Genomic DNA, 21,253 nt, shown 5'->3' with positions numbered 1-21,253 from the left:
AGCATGGCTTTGATGAGCTGAAGGCCGTTCATGACGACAGTAATGTGTGTTGAGGCCCTGAGCGAGAGTCCGGTCATTCAGGGCCTGGGGGGTTTTGGGCTTATAGTTCGTAAGGGCCCTTAGACCTCTCCAAACTGCCGCAGAATCATTGGAGCGGAACTGTTCCTGTAGACGGTTAGAGTACACAGATTTAGCTTTCTCCACTTCCCTGGTGAAGTGGTACTTTGCTTCTCTGTATGTACTTCGGTCCCCGCTTCTCCACGCAGCCTCCTTCTTCTTGCGCAGCTGTCGGAGCTTGGGTGTGAACCAGGGCTTGTCGTTGTTATAACAAACCCTGGTGCGCGTTGGAATGATGCGCGCCTCATTGAACTGTATGTATGAGGTCACAGTGTCCGTATACTCGTCCAGATTGTTCGTGGCCGCTCAAATTGCCTCCCAGTCTGTCGTTTCCTAACAAGCACGCAACTCGTCCACAGACTCGGCGGTGAAACACTTAATGTTCCTCATAACAGGTTTAGCCAGTCTCTGTCTGTATGAAGGGATTAAGTGCACCATCACGTGATCTGATAGTCCAAGAGCAGCGCGTGGGACTGCATGAAAAGCCTTGCTCAATGTAGTGTAGCAGTGATCCAGCGTGTTCTCCTCTCTGGTCGGGCATTTAATAAACTGTCTATACTTTGGTAATTCCTGGCTCAAATTTCCCTTGTTAAAGTCACCAAGCACGATAACAAGAGAGTCAGGAAAAGACCGTTCCACATGTAAGATCTGTCCTGCGAGCGCGCGCTGAGCGTCACGCATGTCATAAACGTTAATTAAGTTTAAAAAAAATACAAAAGAAAACACATTTTTATGCATATGTAAATGTATTCAGTTATAAACATTCATTCAATGTCTTCTTTTCTTCATGGATCTAAACTTGCTATTTTTTTCTATATTTTTATTATAATATTTTCAGAATGTGTTTGTTCTATTTTTGGCCAAAGTAAGACAAAGAAAACAATCTGAAGTTCTCTTTATCTTTTAGTTTTAATGCCATGATTTTAATAGTCCGGCCCGCAAGTGCATATATTTTTCTCCATGCGGCCCCTGAGCTAACATGAGTTTGACACCCCTGCTCTAGACTACAAAAATGAGAGTGGATACTTTCATAAAACTACAAAAGAGAAAATACCTACTTCCGCCTGTAGGGCTCATAAATTATTATGACCTCTGGACTACAAAAAAATGGTTGATTTCTTTAAAAAATTACAAAACGAAATGTCACCCGGATATGACATATACTTATTTCCGGTTTTAATTGTAGTTTAGGCCACACCCAGTTTGTGTAACATCATTCCCCACAGCCAGCTCAATTATCTCATCCATCCATCCATCCATCCATCCATCCATCCATCCATCCATCCATCCATTCATCCATTTTCTACCACTTGAACCTTTATATTTCATTAATTTAAAAATAAAAAAAATACACTCTGTAATCAATACCCCTCCAAATATATTTGGATAGCATTTATTTGTCAAACGAGAATTATTTCCTAAACTGCTGAACAGCACTCATAATCCCCTGATATGCCCCGCCCCCTCCCTCCTAATCTTGCAACTAGCTCAAACGGCTGCAGCCTACAGTACAGTACATCTTCTCTGAAAACCTGGATGAAAACCAACACTTCCCACCCAAACTGGTGGTGCTGCAAAGATGAATGGGCAAAGAGGAAAGGGCGAAACGAACCAAAGATAGGTGTGCCAAGCCTGTGGCATCGTATTAAAAAAGGCTTGAAGCTGTAATTGATGCCAAACGTGCATCAACAAAGTATTGAGCAAAAGGCAGTAAATACTTTTTTTAAATTTTTTTTTATTTGAATACATTTGCAAAATTTAAAAAAAAAAAAAAAAAAATCACATTGTTAATTATAGGGTATTGTCTGTAGAATTTTGAGGACAAAAATAAATGTATTCCATTTCGGAATGAGGTTGTAACATAACAGTGAATACTTTCCGGATGTAGGTAGGAGCATGATAACATGAATGTGCAGTGTGATGCCCTGTATAGTACACGCAAAATCCTCATTTAAATCGGGCGGTCTGCATCACTTTTCAATTCCACACGCAGTGTTAGTAAATTGCACGCCCACTAATAGGGCACACTATTTTATAGATTGCACTCGCTGTTTACGGCATCGTGTTTGGATCTTAGTAAAACAGGGCCTTAATGTACAATTGCTGCTCTCACCGGGATGCCAACTGATAGGATGGCTGTATCTTTTCTTTTAGATTAAGAATTAATCATAATCCTCACAAAGGGTTAAAAAAAATGTGCCACACACAAGCATCTTTTCCTGTTTTACTCGCCATCTCTTTTCAATTCAAGACATTTATCATAATTCTTCTTATTTGTACTTTGTGAACCCTTGCAGTTTGAACAGTTTCTCAAATGGATTATAATTAGGGATGTCCGAATATATCGGCCTGCCGATATTATCGGACAATAAATGCTTTAAAATGTAATATCGGAAATTATCTGTATCATTTTTTTTATTATCGGTATCGTTTTATTTTTGTATTATTTTTTTTTTAAATCAACATAAAAAACACAAGATACACTTACAATTAGTGCACCAACCCAAAAAACCTCCCTCCCCCATTTACACTCATTCACACTCATTCACACAAAAGGGTTGTTTCTTTCTGTTATTAATATTTCTGGTTCCTACATTTTATATCAATATTTATCAATACAGTCTTTAAGGGATACAGTCCGTAAGCACACATGATTGTGCATGCTGCTGGTCCACTAATAGTACTAACCTTTAACAGTTAATTTTAAAAATTTTCATTGATTACTAGTTTCTATGTAACTGTTTTTATATTGTTTTAATTTCTTTTTTATTCAAGAAAATGTTTTTAATTTATTTATTTTATTTTATTTTATTAATTTTTAAAAAAAAAGACCACATTAGGCATGATAATGTGTTAATTCCACGACTGAATATAACAGTATTGGTTGATATCGGTAATTAAGAGTTGGACAATATCGGAATATCGGATATCGGCAAAAAAGCCATTATCGGACATCCCAAATTATAATAGTACATTGTTTGAATTTTTCATCCATAATTTAATTCCACATACTGATATAGGTTTGAAGTGTTGTACGTGCATACAGATGTTTTCAATTACATTTTTCTCCAAGGTTATATTTCTTCTCTTTTGTTGAGTTGAATGTCAAATTTGACTAACTTCTTGGTTTATGGCGACAACCCTCTACTATACAGGTGAGGGGCATTATTTATAATTTATAATTAACTTTCACCAACTTGGATGCGATGCAGCAGCTTACCGGCTCAATATGTCAATATAGCTCTCTGTGACCATGGTGCCACTAAAAATAGTTTGTCTGCGTTTGCGCTTATAATAACAATATTGCTAATACTTGGTCAATGTTCAGGTCACATGATGTAAATGGAGTATTGTTGGCGGGTTTTGGATGGGGTTTTTTAGGACTGGACTTAGAATGCATAAAAAAGAAAAAACAAATGTTTTTTTTGTCTAACATAGGGATTGTGAATGATATGCAAAATTCCCAAAAAGTGCAGTTCCCCTTTAAATTGAACATTTTAGAAAGTTAGCCTTGTTATCACCTCTCAGAAATGTCCCAGCTGACATTACATAACATAGCTCATCTTTATTTCCACTCTTTGGCTAGTCAAGTGTTTAAAATGTGCCTCGGTCTAGAGGCTAAACTTAAAAAATATTAAGAACTTCTGAGCCTCTTGAGATTTTCTGCTGCTGGCACTGGGTCCTTCTCAGTTGTAAAGGCCTGTTTCCGTCTTTTATTCCCCCAAAATACAATGTGATGTCTAAAGAAAGTCTGGCTGTGTCATTAGGGTTGATTTACACGGAAGGCTACAGCTGCCCATTTGGTGAAACCTGAAAGTAATGGATTTTACTGTGTAGCTTTTGGGGAACGTGTAATGTAAAACAGCTTGTTGGCGTCTCTAAATGAGTGCATCTGTCTCCATTCAGCACAAACACACACACACACACACACACACACACGCACCCTTACACACCCTTGACTAAGAATGATGCCAACAGGCTGCCGGACTTGGTGCCTGGAGCAAGTCTCATTTTTTATGTGCATTCATGCTTCATCAGCATTCACTCGCACTTCAGTAAACAAAGTTAACATTCACTTAGTGGTTTTGTTGGGTGCCCCCCTAACACCTGCCAGCTGCTGAACCGCCACCGCGTCGAATTTCCTTCTAAAGTTTGCGCACAGGGCTAATTCATCTTCCTAAATGCCCTATATGGCAACAATCCCTTCCGTATGTTCTTGCAAGATTGCGTTTGTAGATAGACATTACAGAAGCCGTATTGCTCATTGTGAGGCTTGTAATAAATATCGGGAGTCGCCTTAGAATAAGACATTTTATTCTGGGTGTCTTGGATGTGCTACTCGAGCTTGTCTCCTTTGTAGCGACGACTCCTTTAACTCGTTCACAATGCAATAAAGCAAAAAGTTGTTATGTTGTCCATGCTGACCTGTTAGAAGGCTGACTACAATGTCTTTTCCTTAGCATCATCGGCATACTTGCCAACCTTGAGACCTCCAAATTCGGGAGATTGGAGGGGGGGTATGAGAGGGGAGGAGAAAGGAGAATATTCATGGCTAGAATTAACTGAAATTCAAGTATTTCTTATAAAATAAAATAAATACTTGACTTTCAGTGAATTCTAGCTATATATATATATACATATATATTTATTTTATTATATATATATATATATATATATATATATATATATATATATATATATATATATATATATATATATATATATATATATATATATATAAAATAAATACTTGAATTTCAGTGTTCATTTATTTACACATATACACACATAACACTCTTAAATAATAATATAATAATAATAAATAATAAATAATAATAAATAATAATAATAAATAAATATATATATATATATATATATATATATATATATATATATATATATATATATATATATATATATATATATATATATATATATATATATATATATATTTATTGCATTCTTCTTTAGTTGCTTTATTGAGTTTACAAACCCCCTGGTGCTGTTTTGTACTGTTTCTGTACTTGTTTTGATTATTTATTTATTTTTGATTGTATGTATGTATGTTGAATGTTATAAATAAAGGTTTTGAAAAAAAAAAAAAAGACTCCCACACTTGCCTCCAGGGTGCGCAATACAACGTAAACTGTTGGCCAACCAAAAAGTAACCACAGAACACTTTACGGTATAGTGTTCTGTGGTTACTTTTTGGTTGGCCAAGCGGACGTGACGACAGGCTGTCCTCACTCAGGTCCGCACGGGGAGGAGAAAGGAGAATATTCATGGCTAGAATTAACTGAAATTCAAGTATTTCTTATAAAATAAAATAAATACTTGACTTTCAGTGAATTCTAGCTATATATATATATACATATATATTTATTTTATTATATATATATATATATATATATATATATATATATATATATATATATATATATATATATATATATATATATATATATATATATATATATATAAAATAAATACTTGAATTTCAGTGTTCATTTATTTACACATATACACACATAACACTCTTAAATAATAATATAATAATAATAAATAATAAATAATAATAAATAATAATAATAAATAAATATATATATATATATATATATATATATATATATATATATATATATATATATATATATATATATATATATATATATATATATATATATATATATATATATATTTATTGCATTCTTCTTTAGTTGCTTTATTGAGTTTACAAACCCCCTGGTGCTGTTTTGTACTGTTTCTGTACTTGTTTTGATTATTTATTTATTTTTGATTGTATGTATGTATGTTGAATGTTATAAATAAAGGTTTTGAAAAAAAAAAAAAAGACTCCCACACTTGCCTCCAGGGTGCGCAATACAACGTAAACTGTTGGCCAACCAAAAAGTAACCACAGAACACTTTACGGTATAGTGTTCTGTGGTTACTTTTTGGTTGGCCAAGCGGACGTGACGACAGGCTGTCCTCACTCAGGTCCGCACGGACCTGGAGGGGGCGTGCCTTAAGTCCGGCTGGAAATCGAGAGAAATTCGGGAGAATGGTTGTCCCAGGGAAATTTTCGGGAGAGGCACTGCAATTCGGGAGTCTCCTGGAAAATTCGGGACGGTTGGCAAGTATGATCATCGGCCACATTTGCATAACATTCACAGTGTCAGGCCATGAGAAAAATACGGGCAACTTTTTAGGCCCATGTACAATACAGGCCTAAAGTTTGGACACACCTTCTAATTCAATGTTTTTTTTATTTTATTTTCATGACTCTTTACATTGTAGATTGTCACTGTTTTATTTTCATGACTCTTTACATTGTAGATTGTCACTGAAGGCATCAAAACTATGAATGAACACATGTGGAGTTATGTACTTAACAAAAAAAGGTGAAATAACTGAAAACATGTTTTATATTCTAGTTTCTTCACAATAGCCACCCTTTGCTCTGATTACTATTTGCACACTCTTGGCATTCTCTCGATGAGCTTCAAGAGGTAGTCACCTAAAATGGTTTTCACTTCACAGGTGTCATAGTTTTGATGCCTTCAGTGACAATCTACAATGCAAATAGTCATGAAAATAAAGAAAACGCATTGAAATGAGAAGGTGTGTCCAAACTTTTAGCCTTTACTGTATGTTCGGTCGAAACAAGACTTTTAAGGTACTAAATGACAAGTGAAGTGAAGTGAATTATATTTATATAGCGCTTTTCTCAAGTGACTCAAAGCGCTTTACATAGTGAAACCCAATATCTAAGTTACATTTAAACCAGTGTGGGTGGCACTGGGAGCAGGTGGGTAAAGTGTCTTGCCCAAGGACACAACGGCAGTGACTAGGATGGCGGAAGCGGGGATCGAACCTGGAACCCTCAAGTTGCTGGAACGGCTGCTCTACCAACCGAGCTATTTTGGAGCAATTTTAGGTGGTCTGGGTAGCTACCCCGGATAACTCCTGGACATCTCCCCAGTGAGATGTTCTGGGCAAGCTCAAAGGTAGACCTAGTACACGTTGGTGGGACTATGTCTAGCAGCTCATCTGGGAACGCCTTAATGGAGCAGAAGTATGTGGCAGGAGACTTCCCTATTGCTACATCCTCAACCTAGACCCGGATAAGCGAAAGCTAATGAATGGGTGGAGTTAGTAAACAGAACCCATTGAAGACTGGACCGCATACAGTGGAACGTCGATTTATGAACCCTTCTATTTGCGAACTTTTCGATTTACAAACTTTTGGATCAGCCCAGGTATGCCTCCGTGTGCGAACCATGTTTCTGTATACGAACGCTTCATTCAGTCATTCATTTTCGCGCCTGCAGACAAAAAAGCAGTGTGTATCATTGTAGTGGTGGTCGAGCCTTTCATGTCACTCCAACCCCCGAGACACCATCTTTCTTCCTCTGTCTGCTCCTTTTATTCAGCTCCTTGTTGATGTGGGTGGATTTTACTTTTTAAAATGTTTATTTTTTTAGCAATATGGTTGTTAAAAATGTTATCATCGTTTGGCAGGGCACCATAGAGGCTTCTGTGTGTGTGGGTGTTACCAGAGCAGCGCATACAGGACAGTTCAGCTTGATAAATAGAAAGTTGATCCATAACCCCTTGTTATGTTTATTTGATATATAATACTATATTGCACTTTATATTGTGTTCAAAGTGCACAAAACTTTTACTAAAATATGGACTTTTGTCAAGGCTGGAACCTATAGTTCATGTTTACATTGTTTCTTACGGGGAACTCTTCTTCCCTATATACAAACACTTTGATTTACAAACCATGTTCAAGAACATGAGTAAATCGAGTTTTCACTGTAGCCTATTATGGTTAGAGGGGCACTGAGTTCATGTGCAAAGAAGGAGCCCACTATATAAAATGTTTGTAATACATTCCGGTCGTATATGGTCATTATAGCAGTGTTAAAACGACGCATCTAATAGTGGACTTAGGGCCTTATCTTCTAAGATCCAAATACCATGTGCTAAACAGCATGTGCAAATTATAAAATTGCGTGTACATTTTAGTGAACGTGTTGCGGGTGATCTACTAAGACTGCATACGCAATTGATTACAAGTGCAAAAGTGGTGCAGACCGCCCTATTAAAATGAGGATTTTGTATGGACGCGCTGTCATTATGGACATTCTCATTTCCCTCCACATGTTTATCATGCTCCTGTATTGCTTTGCTATCTTTTGAAACATGCAGTAAACAAATATAACATTTAGCACTATTTCTGGGCGTTTTAGAAGCAGTCCTATAGTGCGATGTACAACGGAGCCCACTTTTTAGCGTGCTGAAGGTGTGCTGCGGGAAACGCTGGCACTAACTGTGAGTGTGAGCTGGAATGATACTGATGTAAGAAATTACATATAGCAAGAAGTTTATTTTCATACAGGAGATATGATAATAACATATTTCCTATATAAAAAAAACGAACTCAATTGACAAAAAATGCCAGCAGACACCAAAACGCATCACTTGAATTAATTTTAATCAGATGCTTAATTCATCCAGCAGCTATAAGATTATAAAATAATATTGCTGAATAGACGATATGTCTAATATTGTTTTTTTCTGACAGTCCATATATAGACTTAGACTTATACAAACTTTATTGATCAACAAGGGAAATTGTTCCACACAGTAGTTCAGTTACAAAGGATGGAAAGGGTAAAGATAGAAAGGATAATGCAGGTATAAAGTAGACTAAAAATGTACCATAGTAGCAATATAAAATATAACACATATGTAATATTTACATACTGTATATACAGTATATAATATATACTGATATTATATTATATTTTATATAATATATACTAGGGATGTCCGATAATATCGGACTGCCGATATTATCGGCCGATAAATGCTTTAAATTTTCATATCGGAAATTATCGGTATCGGTTTCAAAAAGTTACATTTATGACTTTTTAAAACGCCGCTGTGTACACGGACGTAGGGAGACGTACAGAGCGCCAATAAACCTTGAAGGCACTGCCTTTACGTGCCGGCCCAATCACATAATATCTACGGCTTTTCACACACACAAGTGAATGCGAGGCATTAGGGCTGCGAATCTTTGGGTGTCCGACGATTCGATTCAATATCGATTCTTGGGGACACCATTCGATTATACATCGGTTTTTTCGATTCAACGCGATTCTCGATTCAAAAACGATATTTTTCCGATTCAAAACAATTATCTATTCATTCAATACATAGGATTTCAGCAGGATTTACCCCAGTCTGCTGACATGCAAGCAGAGTAGTAGATTTTTGTAAAAAGCTTTTATAATTGTAAAGGACAATGTTTTATCAACTGATTGCAATAATGTAAATTTGTTTTAACTATTAAATGTACCAAAAATTATACTTATTTTATCTTTGTGAAAATATTGGACACAGTGTGTTGTCAAGCTTATGAGATGGGATGCAAGTGTATCACTATGTGACACTATTGTTCTTTTTTTTAATTTTATTTTTTATAAATGTCTAATGATAATGTAAATGAGGAATTTTTAATCACTACTATGTTGAAATTGTTACTAATATTGATACTGTTGTTGATAATATTCATTTTTGTTTCACTACTTTTGGATTGTTCTATGTCGTGTTTGTGTCTCCTCTCAATTGCTCTGTTTATTGCTGTTCTGAGTGTTGCTGGGTCGGGTTTGGTTTTGGAATTGGATTGCATTGTTATGGTATTGTTTTGTATTATTTTGTTAGATTGATTTATAATAAAAAAATTAAAAATAAAAATAAAAATAGATTTTTGAAAAATGAGAATTGATACTGAATCGTACAACGTGAGAATCGTGATTTGAATTTGAATCGATTTTTTTCACACCCCTACAAGGCATACTTGGTCAACAGCCATACAGGTCACACTGAGGGTGACCGTATAAACAACTTTAACACTGTTACAAATATGCGCCACACTGTGAACCCACACCAAACAAGAATGACAAACACATTTCGGGAGAACATCCGCACCGTAACACAACAGAACAAATTCCCAGAACCCCTTGCAGCACTAACTCTTCCGGGACGCTACAATATACACCCCCCGCTACCCCTTACCCCCCCCCCCCCCAATTCAAACCCCCCCCCTCCAACCCAGCCCACCTCAACCTCCTCATGCTCTCTCAGGGAGAGCATGTCCCAAATTCCAAGCTGCTGTTTTGAGGCATGTTAAAAAAAAGAATGCACTTTGTGACTTCAATAATAAATATGGCAGTGCCATGTTGGCATTTTTTTCCATAACTTGAGTTGATTTATTTTGAAAAACCTTGTTACATTGTTTAATGCATCCAGCGGGGCATCACAACAAAATTAGGCATGATAATGTGTTGATTCCACGACTGTGTATATTGGTATCGGTTGATATCGGAATCGGTAATTAAGAGTTGGACAATATCGGAATATCGGATATCGGCAAAAAAGCCATCATCGGACATCTCTAATATACAGTATATAATATATACTGATACATTATATTATTTTATTATATTTTATATAATATATACAATATATAACAAATCCCAATTACCATGTACAATATTACAGTATATGTAACAGCTGCAGCAAAAAAAAGGGCAGCATATAATAGATGGTGACAAGCGCACACACGTAGGATGGAGGATTCTCTCTCTATCGTCTGTCTTTGCAGCGCGAATCGCCTACTTTCTGCCAGCCATTTTTCTACCGGTTTGCGCAAAACAGCGGCTGCAGAACAGTTCCAGTCTTGATGAACCACATTACAAGCGCTAAATGATTATATCTGCATCTCCTCGCCCCAGTATTGTGAGCGTTCTGATAATTACGATATACTTTGCATATACTGTACATGAAGACATACACGCTAAATCAGGGCTGGGCAATTATTTTGACTCGGGGGCCAAATTTAGAGAAAAAAATGTGTCTGGGGGCCGGTATATTTATTTTTAGGAACAGTAATACAAAACCTCACAATGTCTTATTGAATGCTAAAAACATTAAAAAACAGAATGGAATTTTACATTTTCTACTGAATGAGACACCCAGAATGTCCATGAAAATAAAGAATGTGGGATTTACAATATTAACTATGAAGGATAAAACACTGAATATTGACAACATATGAACGTCACACCCCCTCTCCATCCACATATTTTACAATCAACAAAAATGCAACAAACACAGCAAAATATGAACGCGATGGGTAAAAAAAAAATCTACAATCTGATATATGTGATATATCACTAAGCTTTACAACTTTCTTGTAAAAATCTCCTTCCACGTCTGTCCCTGACACCCACATTTCACACTCTGGAAACACTCTGTGGAAACGCTCCCCACCCACACTGCTTACCTCGTCTGACCAGCTGTGACTTACATTACCATAGTAACTAATTAGATGAACATAGTAACTAATTAGATGAGCATAGTAACTAGTATATGATGCAGATTCCAAGCATGTAAAGACTTAGTATAGTTGAGTGAGTGCACATCATAATGGCAGCTACACTTTACATCTTAAACATCTAAAAAAATTATTTGGGAATGTCCGGCGGGCCAGATTGAAAAGCTGAACGGGGCCGCATGTGGCCCCCGGGCCTTAGTTTGCCCAGGTCTGCGCTAAATGGATTGCGCTCCTTATTTTGCCCACTTAGTAGACTATGCTATGCATGTGCTATCAAGTTTGCACATGTTTTAATACACAACCTTTAGTAAATCAGGCCCTATGTGTTTTGCACCCCACTGGAGAAAGTATGATTGCAGTTCGACAATTGCAGACATCTTCTACAAAATGGGCTTTTTAGATCACATACAATCTCCCCAAAGCAACATTTTGAAAATAGTTTTCAAAGCTGCAGCACTAAGACTGTTTATTAGAGTTGAGACAGCTGAAGCAGGACCAGGATACAAAAGAACCATTACTGCACATGTCTCTAGGTCTGTGTACACACTTGATTGTACACTGTTTGATCTCAAACCTGGCAACACAAACATAATTCCCGCCTGGTGTTTTTTTTCTGCCCCTCTGTCATCAAACAAACAGGTATTGTGACGTCGCAGTAATTGTGGTATCGTTATTGTGTGGTGCGTGACTCCCGCCCTTGAAGTGTGTGAGGCGGGGAACCAGGTGCTCGGATTGGCTGACCTGTCTTTGACTCGTCTTCTTCCAGCTCCTTGGCCTCTTCAGCTGTGGAAAAGACAGACGAGCTTGTATGAGTGGAAAGGCGAGGCACAAAGGCGAGCGCGTACAATGGAGACACTTCATCACCAGCCTGGGGCGAACTGATCCTTCACAGCTCAAAAGACAAGCTGTGATGAGAGCGCCTCTATGACCATCAAGCTCAACACAATAGTGCCCCCGTCGCAACAAACACACCGTACACTTTCGCAATCACGGGTGTACCCACCCCCAAACATACTATCCATCTCACCGGGAAAGTTCACACATAGGGCTTCAGCTGCAGACTACAGAAGAAAATCAACACCAACAAACTCTTTTTGATGACAAAGGTGGATAGTGAGATTTATCATTTGAAAATATGTTATGTAAACAAGTGGGTTTAAACACGTGCAGACGGACCAACATTTTTACCCAAAAGGCTGAAAAAAACTTCACATTTGAAAAACACCATCATGTATTAGGACGCGAGATGTGTCGACATATCACACAGGTCTTCAGCTTTTTGTGATCTGGGGTATGGTTACAATATTTGTGGCAGTAGGCAACCTCCTAATCAATACGTATTTTCTTATTTTATCTACTTCTGTATCCACTATATCATGTTAGTATGGTTCATCAGCTGTTACAGTAAAATCTACATTTAGCTGTTTGCTCCTTACCACGTTTACAACATTGGTTCTGTTGCTGCTGTGTTGTGTGCTTATATTGGTTCATTATACGTGCCTAGGTGGTCCAAGGCAGATATGTTTCCATTGACACATTCTCATGCACTCCAAATCATTATTAAAGAAAAAATAAAAAGTTCAAATGAGATTTCAAATGTCTGGAATACAAGACTCTCTCCAATATAAATTATCCACGTACAATACAATGCCTTCAGTGTTGACCAATACCGATATTAACCCGATCTGATTTCAGCAGGAATCATAATCATACTTGCCAACCCTCTCGAATTTTCCGGGAGACTCCCGAATTTCAGTGCCACCCCCGAAAATCTCCCGGGACAACCATTCTCCCGAATTTCTCCCGATTCCCAGCCAGACTTAAGGCACGCCCCCTCCAGGTCACTTTTTGGTTGGCCAACGGTTTACGTTGTATTGCGCACCCTGACGGCAAGTGTGAGAGTCGATTCTGAAATATGAAGTAAAGAGATGTAACCTCATCACCTCGCCTGGTTATTGACTCCAACCCAGAATAGTACACTGCCCATACCTATGCTCCTTCAAAGGCTGTGCTACTGGCTGCAAAGCATTGCACTTTCAAATACAACAATGTAGAGAGGAGTGTTATGTGTGCATATGTGTAAATAAATGAACACTGAAATTCAAGTATTTGTTTTATTTATATGTATATATATATATAATAAAATACATATTTATATATAGCTAGAATTCACTGAAAGTCAAGTATTTATGTTATTTATATATATATATATATATATATATATATGTATATATATATATATATATATATATATATATATATATATATATATATATATATATATATATATATATATACATATATATATATATATATATATATATATACATATATATATATATATATACATATATATATATATATATATATATATATACATATATATATATATATATATATATATATATATATATATATATATATATATATATATATATATATATATATATATATATATATAAGAAATACTTGAATTTAAGTGAATTCTAGCTATAAATATACTCCTCCCCCTTAACCCCCCCCCCCCAATCTCCCGAATTTGGAGGTCTCAAGGTTGGCAAGTATGATCATAATCCAGCACATACTTTTATTTTTCTATCGTGTGGAAAGTTAGAAAAGGTTTTATGAAGTGAAATTACTCATAGAACAAAGGCAGGTATGAAGTGAAATGTTAATTTGTGTTTTGGTTACACCTGGAGGTCATAAAAAAATCATTAAATTAAGTGCATGACACAAGAAGTTGTATGATGCGGACACGTTTGTTACTGGATACTTTCTAATACTGCCTAGAAGACGTATTTATAATGATAAATGGGTTATACTTGTATAGCGCTTTTCTACCTTCAAGGTACTCAAAGCGCTTTGACAGTATTTCCACATTCACCCATTCACACACACATTCACACACTGATGGCGGGAGCTGCCATGCAAGGCGCTAACCAGCACCCATCAGGAGCAAGGGTGACGTGTCTTGCTCAAGGACACAACGGACGTGACTAGGATGGTAGAAGGTGGGGATTGAACCCCAGTAACCAGCAACCCTCCGATTGCTGGCACGGCCCCTCTACCAACTTCGCCACGCCGTCAGTAATATAAAACTATACATATTTGATACTTGTTTGTACTGACAAATGTTGGCGGTTTGAGATTTAAAAGGGACAATACACATTAGTGAACATTTGATAAGTAAATATGTGAGATTATAGCCAATGGTTATTTTCCATCTCCAGTCCCCTGGCACATTCAAAACAAGTACACTTATCCACAATATTAAACATTTAAAATTCCAATTTTAAAGGTGCAAAAGATGCTGCTGTACACACTCATTATCACAAATGTACCTTTTGCATTTCAGAAATACATAAAACAATTGATCAAATACATTTTTCGTAGTATAAACTTTCATTTATTTATCAGTAGCCCATCGACTATGATTACTGTTTTGGAACAGAACACTTGCCACACATTTCTAGCTTGTGTGCTATTGTGTGCTTGGCTGCTGTGTAGCTGCTAGCTCTTAATAACCTACAGCCTACTTACCTTTTTTAAAGGACTTCACTTAAAATACAAGAAAATACCAACATTGAGTGCTTTCTGGAGGACATTTAGGTATTAACTGGCTGTCAAACTTTGCACAGGTAAACATGACTGCCTGTATCGGAGCTTATATCAGAAATTTTAGATGCAAGCGATACTTGTTTTTTTTGCTGATATCAGACTGGTATCAATATCGGCTCGGGACACCACTACTCTCCAATTAACACCCTGTCCTCTTTGCAGTTCAGGTGAATAAAAAAGAGGCTACTATTAGAGCAGTTTAAAGTATGTGCTAGGTGAAAGAAATCAATTCTATATAAAATGTTTGATATAGAAGCTTTTATTGAGTCATGAAGTAAAAAGGCGACGGTGAAACAAAAAGGAAAGCTTTATTAACGCCACCCGTGCAATGGGCTGGAGCTTCCACTGCCGACTGCAATAGCCCAAGCTGCTCGATTCCGTTATGATCCAGACTCTACAGCCCTACATACATTATGACAGGGATGATAAATTACTTACTCGCTTCCCCACTTTTAGTGACCCCTTGCACCCGCACTATCCAGACGCGGCAAGAAGAGAGTCAACTCCAATCTGGCTCGGGCCCGAGAACACCATTTAAAGATAAGACAGCTGCAATTAAGTCCCATGCTTCTTTGGAATCCACACCCTGCTTATATGTACTGTACATGGGAATGCTATTATAATCCCCCTCTCATCTGTTTTCACACAGTGTCATTCTATCAAGGCGGCACACACCCCGACTCTACTTTAAAGACTGCAGATCTACTGTAGGAAGGAAGGGAACAGAATATAAGCCTCTACATTTCAATAAGGTGGATAACCAAATAATCAATCGTGCTTTTGGTGTAAGGGTTGACAGCAAGTAGTTCCACCTCCTTCCCACCCAGCAAAAAGGGGCCCACACAACCCCGAGAGCCCTTTGCTCATGGGAGGAACTGCATTATATTAACTCTCTTTTCATTTCCATTTCATTTCATATGTTCCGTGGAGCTATTTACTCTCTACTCTAAGTCTGTGTCACTTCCATATTTATTTTTAAACCTCTAGGCCCTGTTGCAGACACTAGCTGACCTTTATTTAAATGTCTCCTCCACTCTGAGCGGATCTCATTACAGCAGAGCTGGTTGCTTTGCACCCTCTATCTCCAGTCAGATTTTTTTTTCTTTTTAGTGGCCCGCACTTGCGGTTATTCCTGGCCATTCCACAACGCTAATTACTGCAACCGAGTAACGACGTTCCCCGCCATCCCACATCCCGGTATATATGCATTACACAGAGGCCCCTCTGGGTTTCGAAAGTTGCTTCGGCTGTTGAGGTGTCGTGATGACTTCCTGATCAGGCATCTCATCGGTAAGGTTTTCTATCCTGATGAAGGCCCAGGAAAGGGTTGAAAGGGCCTTAATGTTTGATTAGTAAGGTAAACAAGGATTTCAGTATCTCCTTAACCATGTACTTGGCATAATAATTGATAAATTAAAGGCCTACTGAAATTAGATGTTCTTATTTAAACGGGGATAGCAGATCCATTCTATGTGTCATACTTGATCATTTCGCGATATTGCCATATTTTTGCTGAAAGGATTTAGTAGAGAACATCGACGATAAAGTTTGCAACTTTTGGTCGCTGATAAAAAAGCCTTGCTTGTACCGGAAGTAGCGTGACGTCACAGGTTGTGGAGCTCCTCACATCTGCACATTGTTTACAATCATGGCCACAAGCAGCGAGAGCAATTCAGACAGCGAGAGCGATTCGGACCGAGAAAGCGACGATTTCCCCATTAATTTGAACGAGGATGAAAGATTTGTGGATGAGGAAAGTGAGATTGAAGGACTAGAGGGCAGTGGAAGCGATTCAGATAGGGAAGATGCTGTGAGAGGCGGGTGGGACCTGATATTCAGCCGGGAATGACTAAAACAGTAAATAAACACAAGACCTATATATACTCTATTAGCCACAACACAACCAGGCTTATATTTAATATGCCACAAATTAATCCCGCATAACAAACACCTCCCCCCTCCCGTCCATATAACCCGCCAATACAAATCAAACACCTGCACAACACACTCAATCCCACAGCCCAAAGTACCGTTCACCTCTGCAAAGTTCATACAGCACATATATTTCCCCAAAGTTACGTACGTGACATGCACATAGCGGCACGCACGTACGGGCAAGCGATCAAATGTTCGGAAGCCGCAGCTGCGTACTCACGGTACCGCGTATCCAACTCAAAGTCGTCCTGGTAAGACTCTCTGTTGTCCCATCTCCACAAGCATGCGTATCCAACTCAAAGTCCTCCTGGTAAGAGTATCTGTTCTCCCAGTTCTCCACAGGCCAATGGTAAAGCTTGACTGTCATCGTTCGGGAATGTAAACAATGAAACACCGGCTACGACGTAGCCGCTACGTGTTTGTGTTGCTGCAGCCGTCCGCTAATACACCGCTTCCCACCTACAGATTTCTTCTTTGCTATCTCCATTGTTCATTAAACAAATTGCAAAAGATTCACCAACACAGATGTCCAGAATACTGTGGAATTTCGCGATGAAAACAGACGACTTAATAGCTGGCCACAATGGTGTCCCAAAATGTCCGCTACAATCCGTGACGTCACGCGCAAACGTCATCATACTGAGACGTTTTCAGTAGGATATTTTGCGGGAAATTTAAAATTGCACTTTACTAATCTAACCCGGCCGTATTGGCATGTGTTGCAATGTTAAGATTTCATCATTGATATATAAACTATCAGACTGCGTGGTCGGTAGTAGTGGGTTTCAGTAGGCCTTTAATTAAGATTGTGGACCACATTATGGAGTCTTCCTGGGTTTTGGAAGTCCATCCATCATCCATTTTCTACCGCTTGTCCCTTACGGCGTTGCAGGGGGTGCTGGAGCCTATCCCAGCTGCACACGGGTGGAAGGCGGGCTACACCCTGGACAAGTCGCCACGTCATCGCAGGGCCAACACAGATAGACAGACAACATTCACACCCACATTCACACACTAGGGCCAATGTAGTGTTGCCAAGCAGCCTGACAATCACAGCAAAACAGACACAAAGTGCGCAAACATGGGCGCCAATGTTGGATGATGTCATCAAATTTCGATCCACTGATTGGTCATAGATTTGTCCGTTTGTGCCGCGAAGACTACAGGGCGCTTGTCGGTTTTCGAAGTAAAACTAAATATTTAATAGTGAAATTCGAAAGATAAGTCACCTTCGCAGAAAATAGATTTTTCCTCCCGGTAGAGAATGGTGTGAACTATTCAGTGGAGGGGTCCTTATCCTTTTTTATCCCAGTACCCAACTTTTCTACTATAGCGGGGCCTGGGGCCCACTCAAATATTTACAATGATTCAGTAATCTTACTTTTGATTTTAATCATATCCAATAATTACATCTAACTTACTTACAGTTTGTGACCTTGACACATTATATGAAACCATGTGTTAATCCAAATGGAGTGTATTACTTGGCTGCAACCAGCAGAGGCTCTGTTGAGTCTTTGCGCTTTAACAAATAGTTAAATACACCCCGTCGCCCTATTTTTTAGCCCTATCCCTACAATTTGCGTGTTCCCGTGAAGGTAGTGGTGTCCCAATGACTCTTTGCATACAGGGGTAGTGGGCATAACGAGGTGTAGAGGGTATGAATCTAGCCCTTCAGAGTGAGGCATTTCCGATGCAAACTCGCTCAGGTAGAGCCAGAGAAAAATGCACAATTTCTGCATAAGTTATATATTCTATTACATGTTAATTTGGAACGTTAGTTTGTAATGTTAGCCAGCTTGCCACGCTTGCTAATCCATCCATCCATTTTCTACCGCTTGTCCCTTTTGGGGTTACGGGGGGTGCTGGAGCCTATCTCAGCTACAATCGGGCGGAAGGTGGGGTACACCCTGGACAAGTCGCTATGTACCTCATCACAGGGCCAACACAGATAGACAGACAACATTCACACTCACATTCACACACTAGGGCCAATTTAGTGTTGCCAATAAACCTATCCCCAGGTGCATGTCTTTGGAGGTGGGAGGAAGCCGGAGTACCTGGAGGGAACCCACGCAGTCACGGGGAGGACATGCAAACTCCACACAGAAAGATCCAGAGCCCGGGATTGAACTCAGGACTACTCAGGACCTTCGTATTGTGAGGCACATGCACTAACCCCTGTACCACCGTGCTGCCATACGCTTGCTAATGTTAGGCTAAAATACTAAATAATAATACTATACTAAAATTTAAAAGCTTGCGAATGTGAAAACATTAACGTTACTGACCTTCAAAAAATTCCCAAGAGACAACAGTCGTAGATGGCGGATTCTTCTCCATGTAGTTCTTCGTTTATTCATTAACCGAAGCATGATGAATGTAAAAAAAAGTTCTCAGCCGTTAACTCCATTGCTGTCGGGTTTGTTGTGTAATTGTGGGACTAGAGGGTTGTACAGTAAACCGCTACTAATACCGTATTTTTCGGACCATAGGGCGAACCAAATTATAAGGCGCACTGCCGATGAGCGGCTCTATTCAGGTCTATTTTCATACAAAAGGCGCACCGGATTACAATGCGAATTATATCGGTCACATTTTTTTCTAAATTTAAAACACTTCCTTGTGGTCTACATAACATGTAATGGTGGTTCTTTGGTCAAAATGTTGCATGGATTATGTTTTACAGACATCTTCAAGTTGCTTTCTGACCGTCGCTTCAGGATGCGACGTTTTGTGGGCGGTCTCATTTGACAGCGTCTTCTCCCCGTTGTTGTAGCGGTGTAGCGTGCAAGGACAGGAGTAAAAGAAGTGTCAAAAGATGGAGCTAACTGTTTTAATGACATTCAGACTTTACTAATATCAATAAAGGAGCAGCATCTCCTCATCCGTGGCTCACTAGTGCAGCAACAATGCCAAACTAAAGTTCCATGGGTGAATTATGTAAACCCACTACACTGGTAGTTTTTAGCGCTTTCATAGTGAGTCTACTGACAGATATAAGTTAGAACTTTACACTACTTGATAATAGAAATGGCAACAGCGGAGGATGAATGTCACATAACAAGAAGATAGTGAAAAAGAAGAAGCTTATCGACTAGGGTGTTGTCACGGACTACAATGGCGGAAGCGCGGACATTTTCAGGACTTATGCAGATCCCAAATACACATCAGCAGGCACCAGAAGGTAAGAAAAGTTGTTTTTGCATTATATTGCAAGACAAAACGCCAGATAACATGTCTGCTAATGGGTGCTATTTTGCGGTCCACACACCATAATAATACTTGTATGTTGAAGCACAATTCGTCTGACTACAGTAGCCTTAATGCTCCCACAATCCATTAAGCGGTGTGGCTTCATAGCTTACCAAAGTCGTAGTAAAACATTTTGACAGATTTTTGAGCGCCTTGTGTGTAATGTTTTATATTCTCAATGGAACATTTCAAGTTTTGGTGTTGTTTACTGGCCGCATCTTGCAGTCTACACGTGTCTCTTATGTGTGACTGCCATCTACTGGTCACACTTATCATTACACCATGTACAAAATAAAATAGCTTTGAGGTCGGTAAGCACAACCAGAAACATTCCGTACATTAGGTGCACTGTCGATTTTTGAGAAAATTAAAGGATTTTAAGTGCGCCTTATAGTCCAAAAAATACGTACACCTGTGCCATAGTTGATCAAGGAAATATAGTTAAATCTACAACTGTAATTAAAATGACATTGGATTCAAAATATTTCATTTTTGTGTACAGAAAAATGGTCCTTTCTATTTGTAACATACTTATAATAACGTATTATGACTTATAACAGCCCTTGAGATGAGAACACGAGCCAACAAGTGTATTGTCTTTCAAAAATTGGATAATTGATGACTTTTTTGGGGTAAAAAAAAAGACTTGATAATACTATATTTTAGTGTTGTCCCGATACCAATATTTTGGTACCGGTACCAAAATTATTTAGATACTTTTCGGTACTTTTCTAATAAAAGGGGACCACAAAAAATTGCATTATTGGCTTTATTTTAACAAAAAATCTTACGGTACATTAAACATATGTTTCTTATTGCAAGTTTGTCCTTAAATAAAATAGTGAACATACGAGACAACTTGTCTTTTAGTAGTAAGTAAGCAAACAAAGGCTCCTAACTTAGCTGCCGACACAT

General features: G+C 38.3%; 1 protein-coding gene across 2 annotated transcripts in view; it reads right to left on the bottom strand.

The window, feature by feature from the left end:
• The window catches only part of cd276 (CD276 molecule), a 234,835-nt gene that overhangs the window by 80,765 nt on the left and 132,817 nt on the right, over positions 1-21,253 (bottom strand). For both annotated transcript variants that reach the window (XM_062024208.1, XM_062024215.1), the window contains one exon: positions 12,272-12,313. In XM_062024208.1, coding sequence (XP_061880192.1) covers positions 12,272-12,313 — 42 coding nt within the window. The remainder of the gene's footprint in view (positions 1-12,271; positions 12,314-21,253) is intronic.

This window comes from Entelurus aequoreus, linkage group LG02, assembly GCF_033978785.1.
Source record: "Entelurus aequoreus isolate RoL-2023_Sb linkage group LG02, RoL_Eaeq_v1.1, whole genome shotgun sequence".
Lineage (NCBI taxonomy): Eukaryota > Metazoa > Chordata > Actinopteri > Syngnathiformes > Syngnathidae > Entelurus > Entelurus aequoreus.
This window is presented reverse-complemented; position numbering and strand designations above follow the sequence as displayed.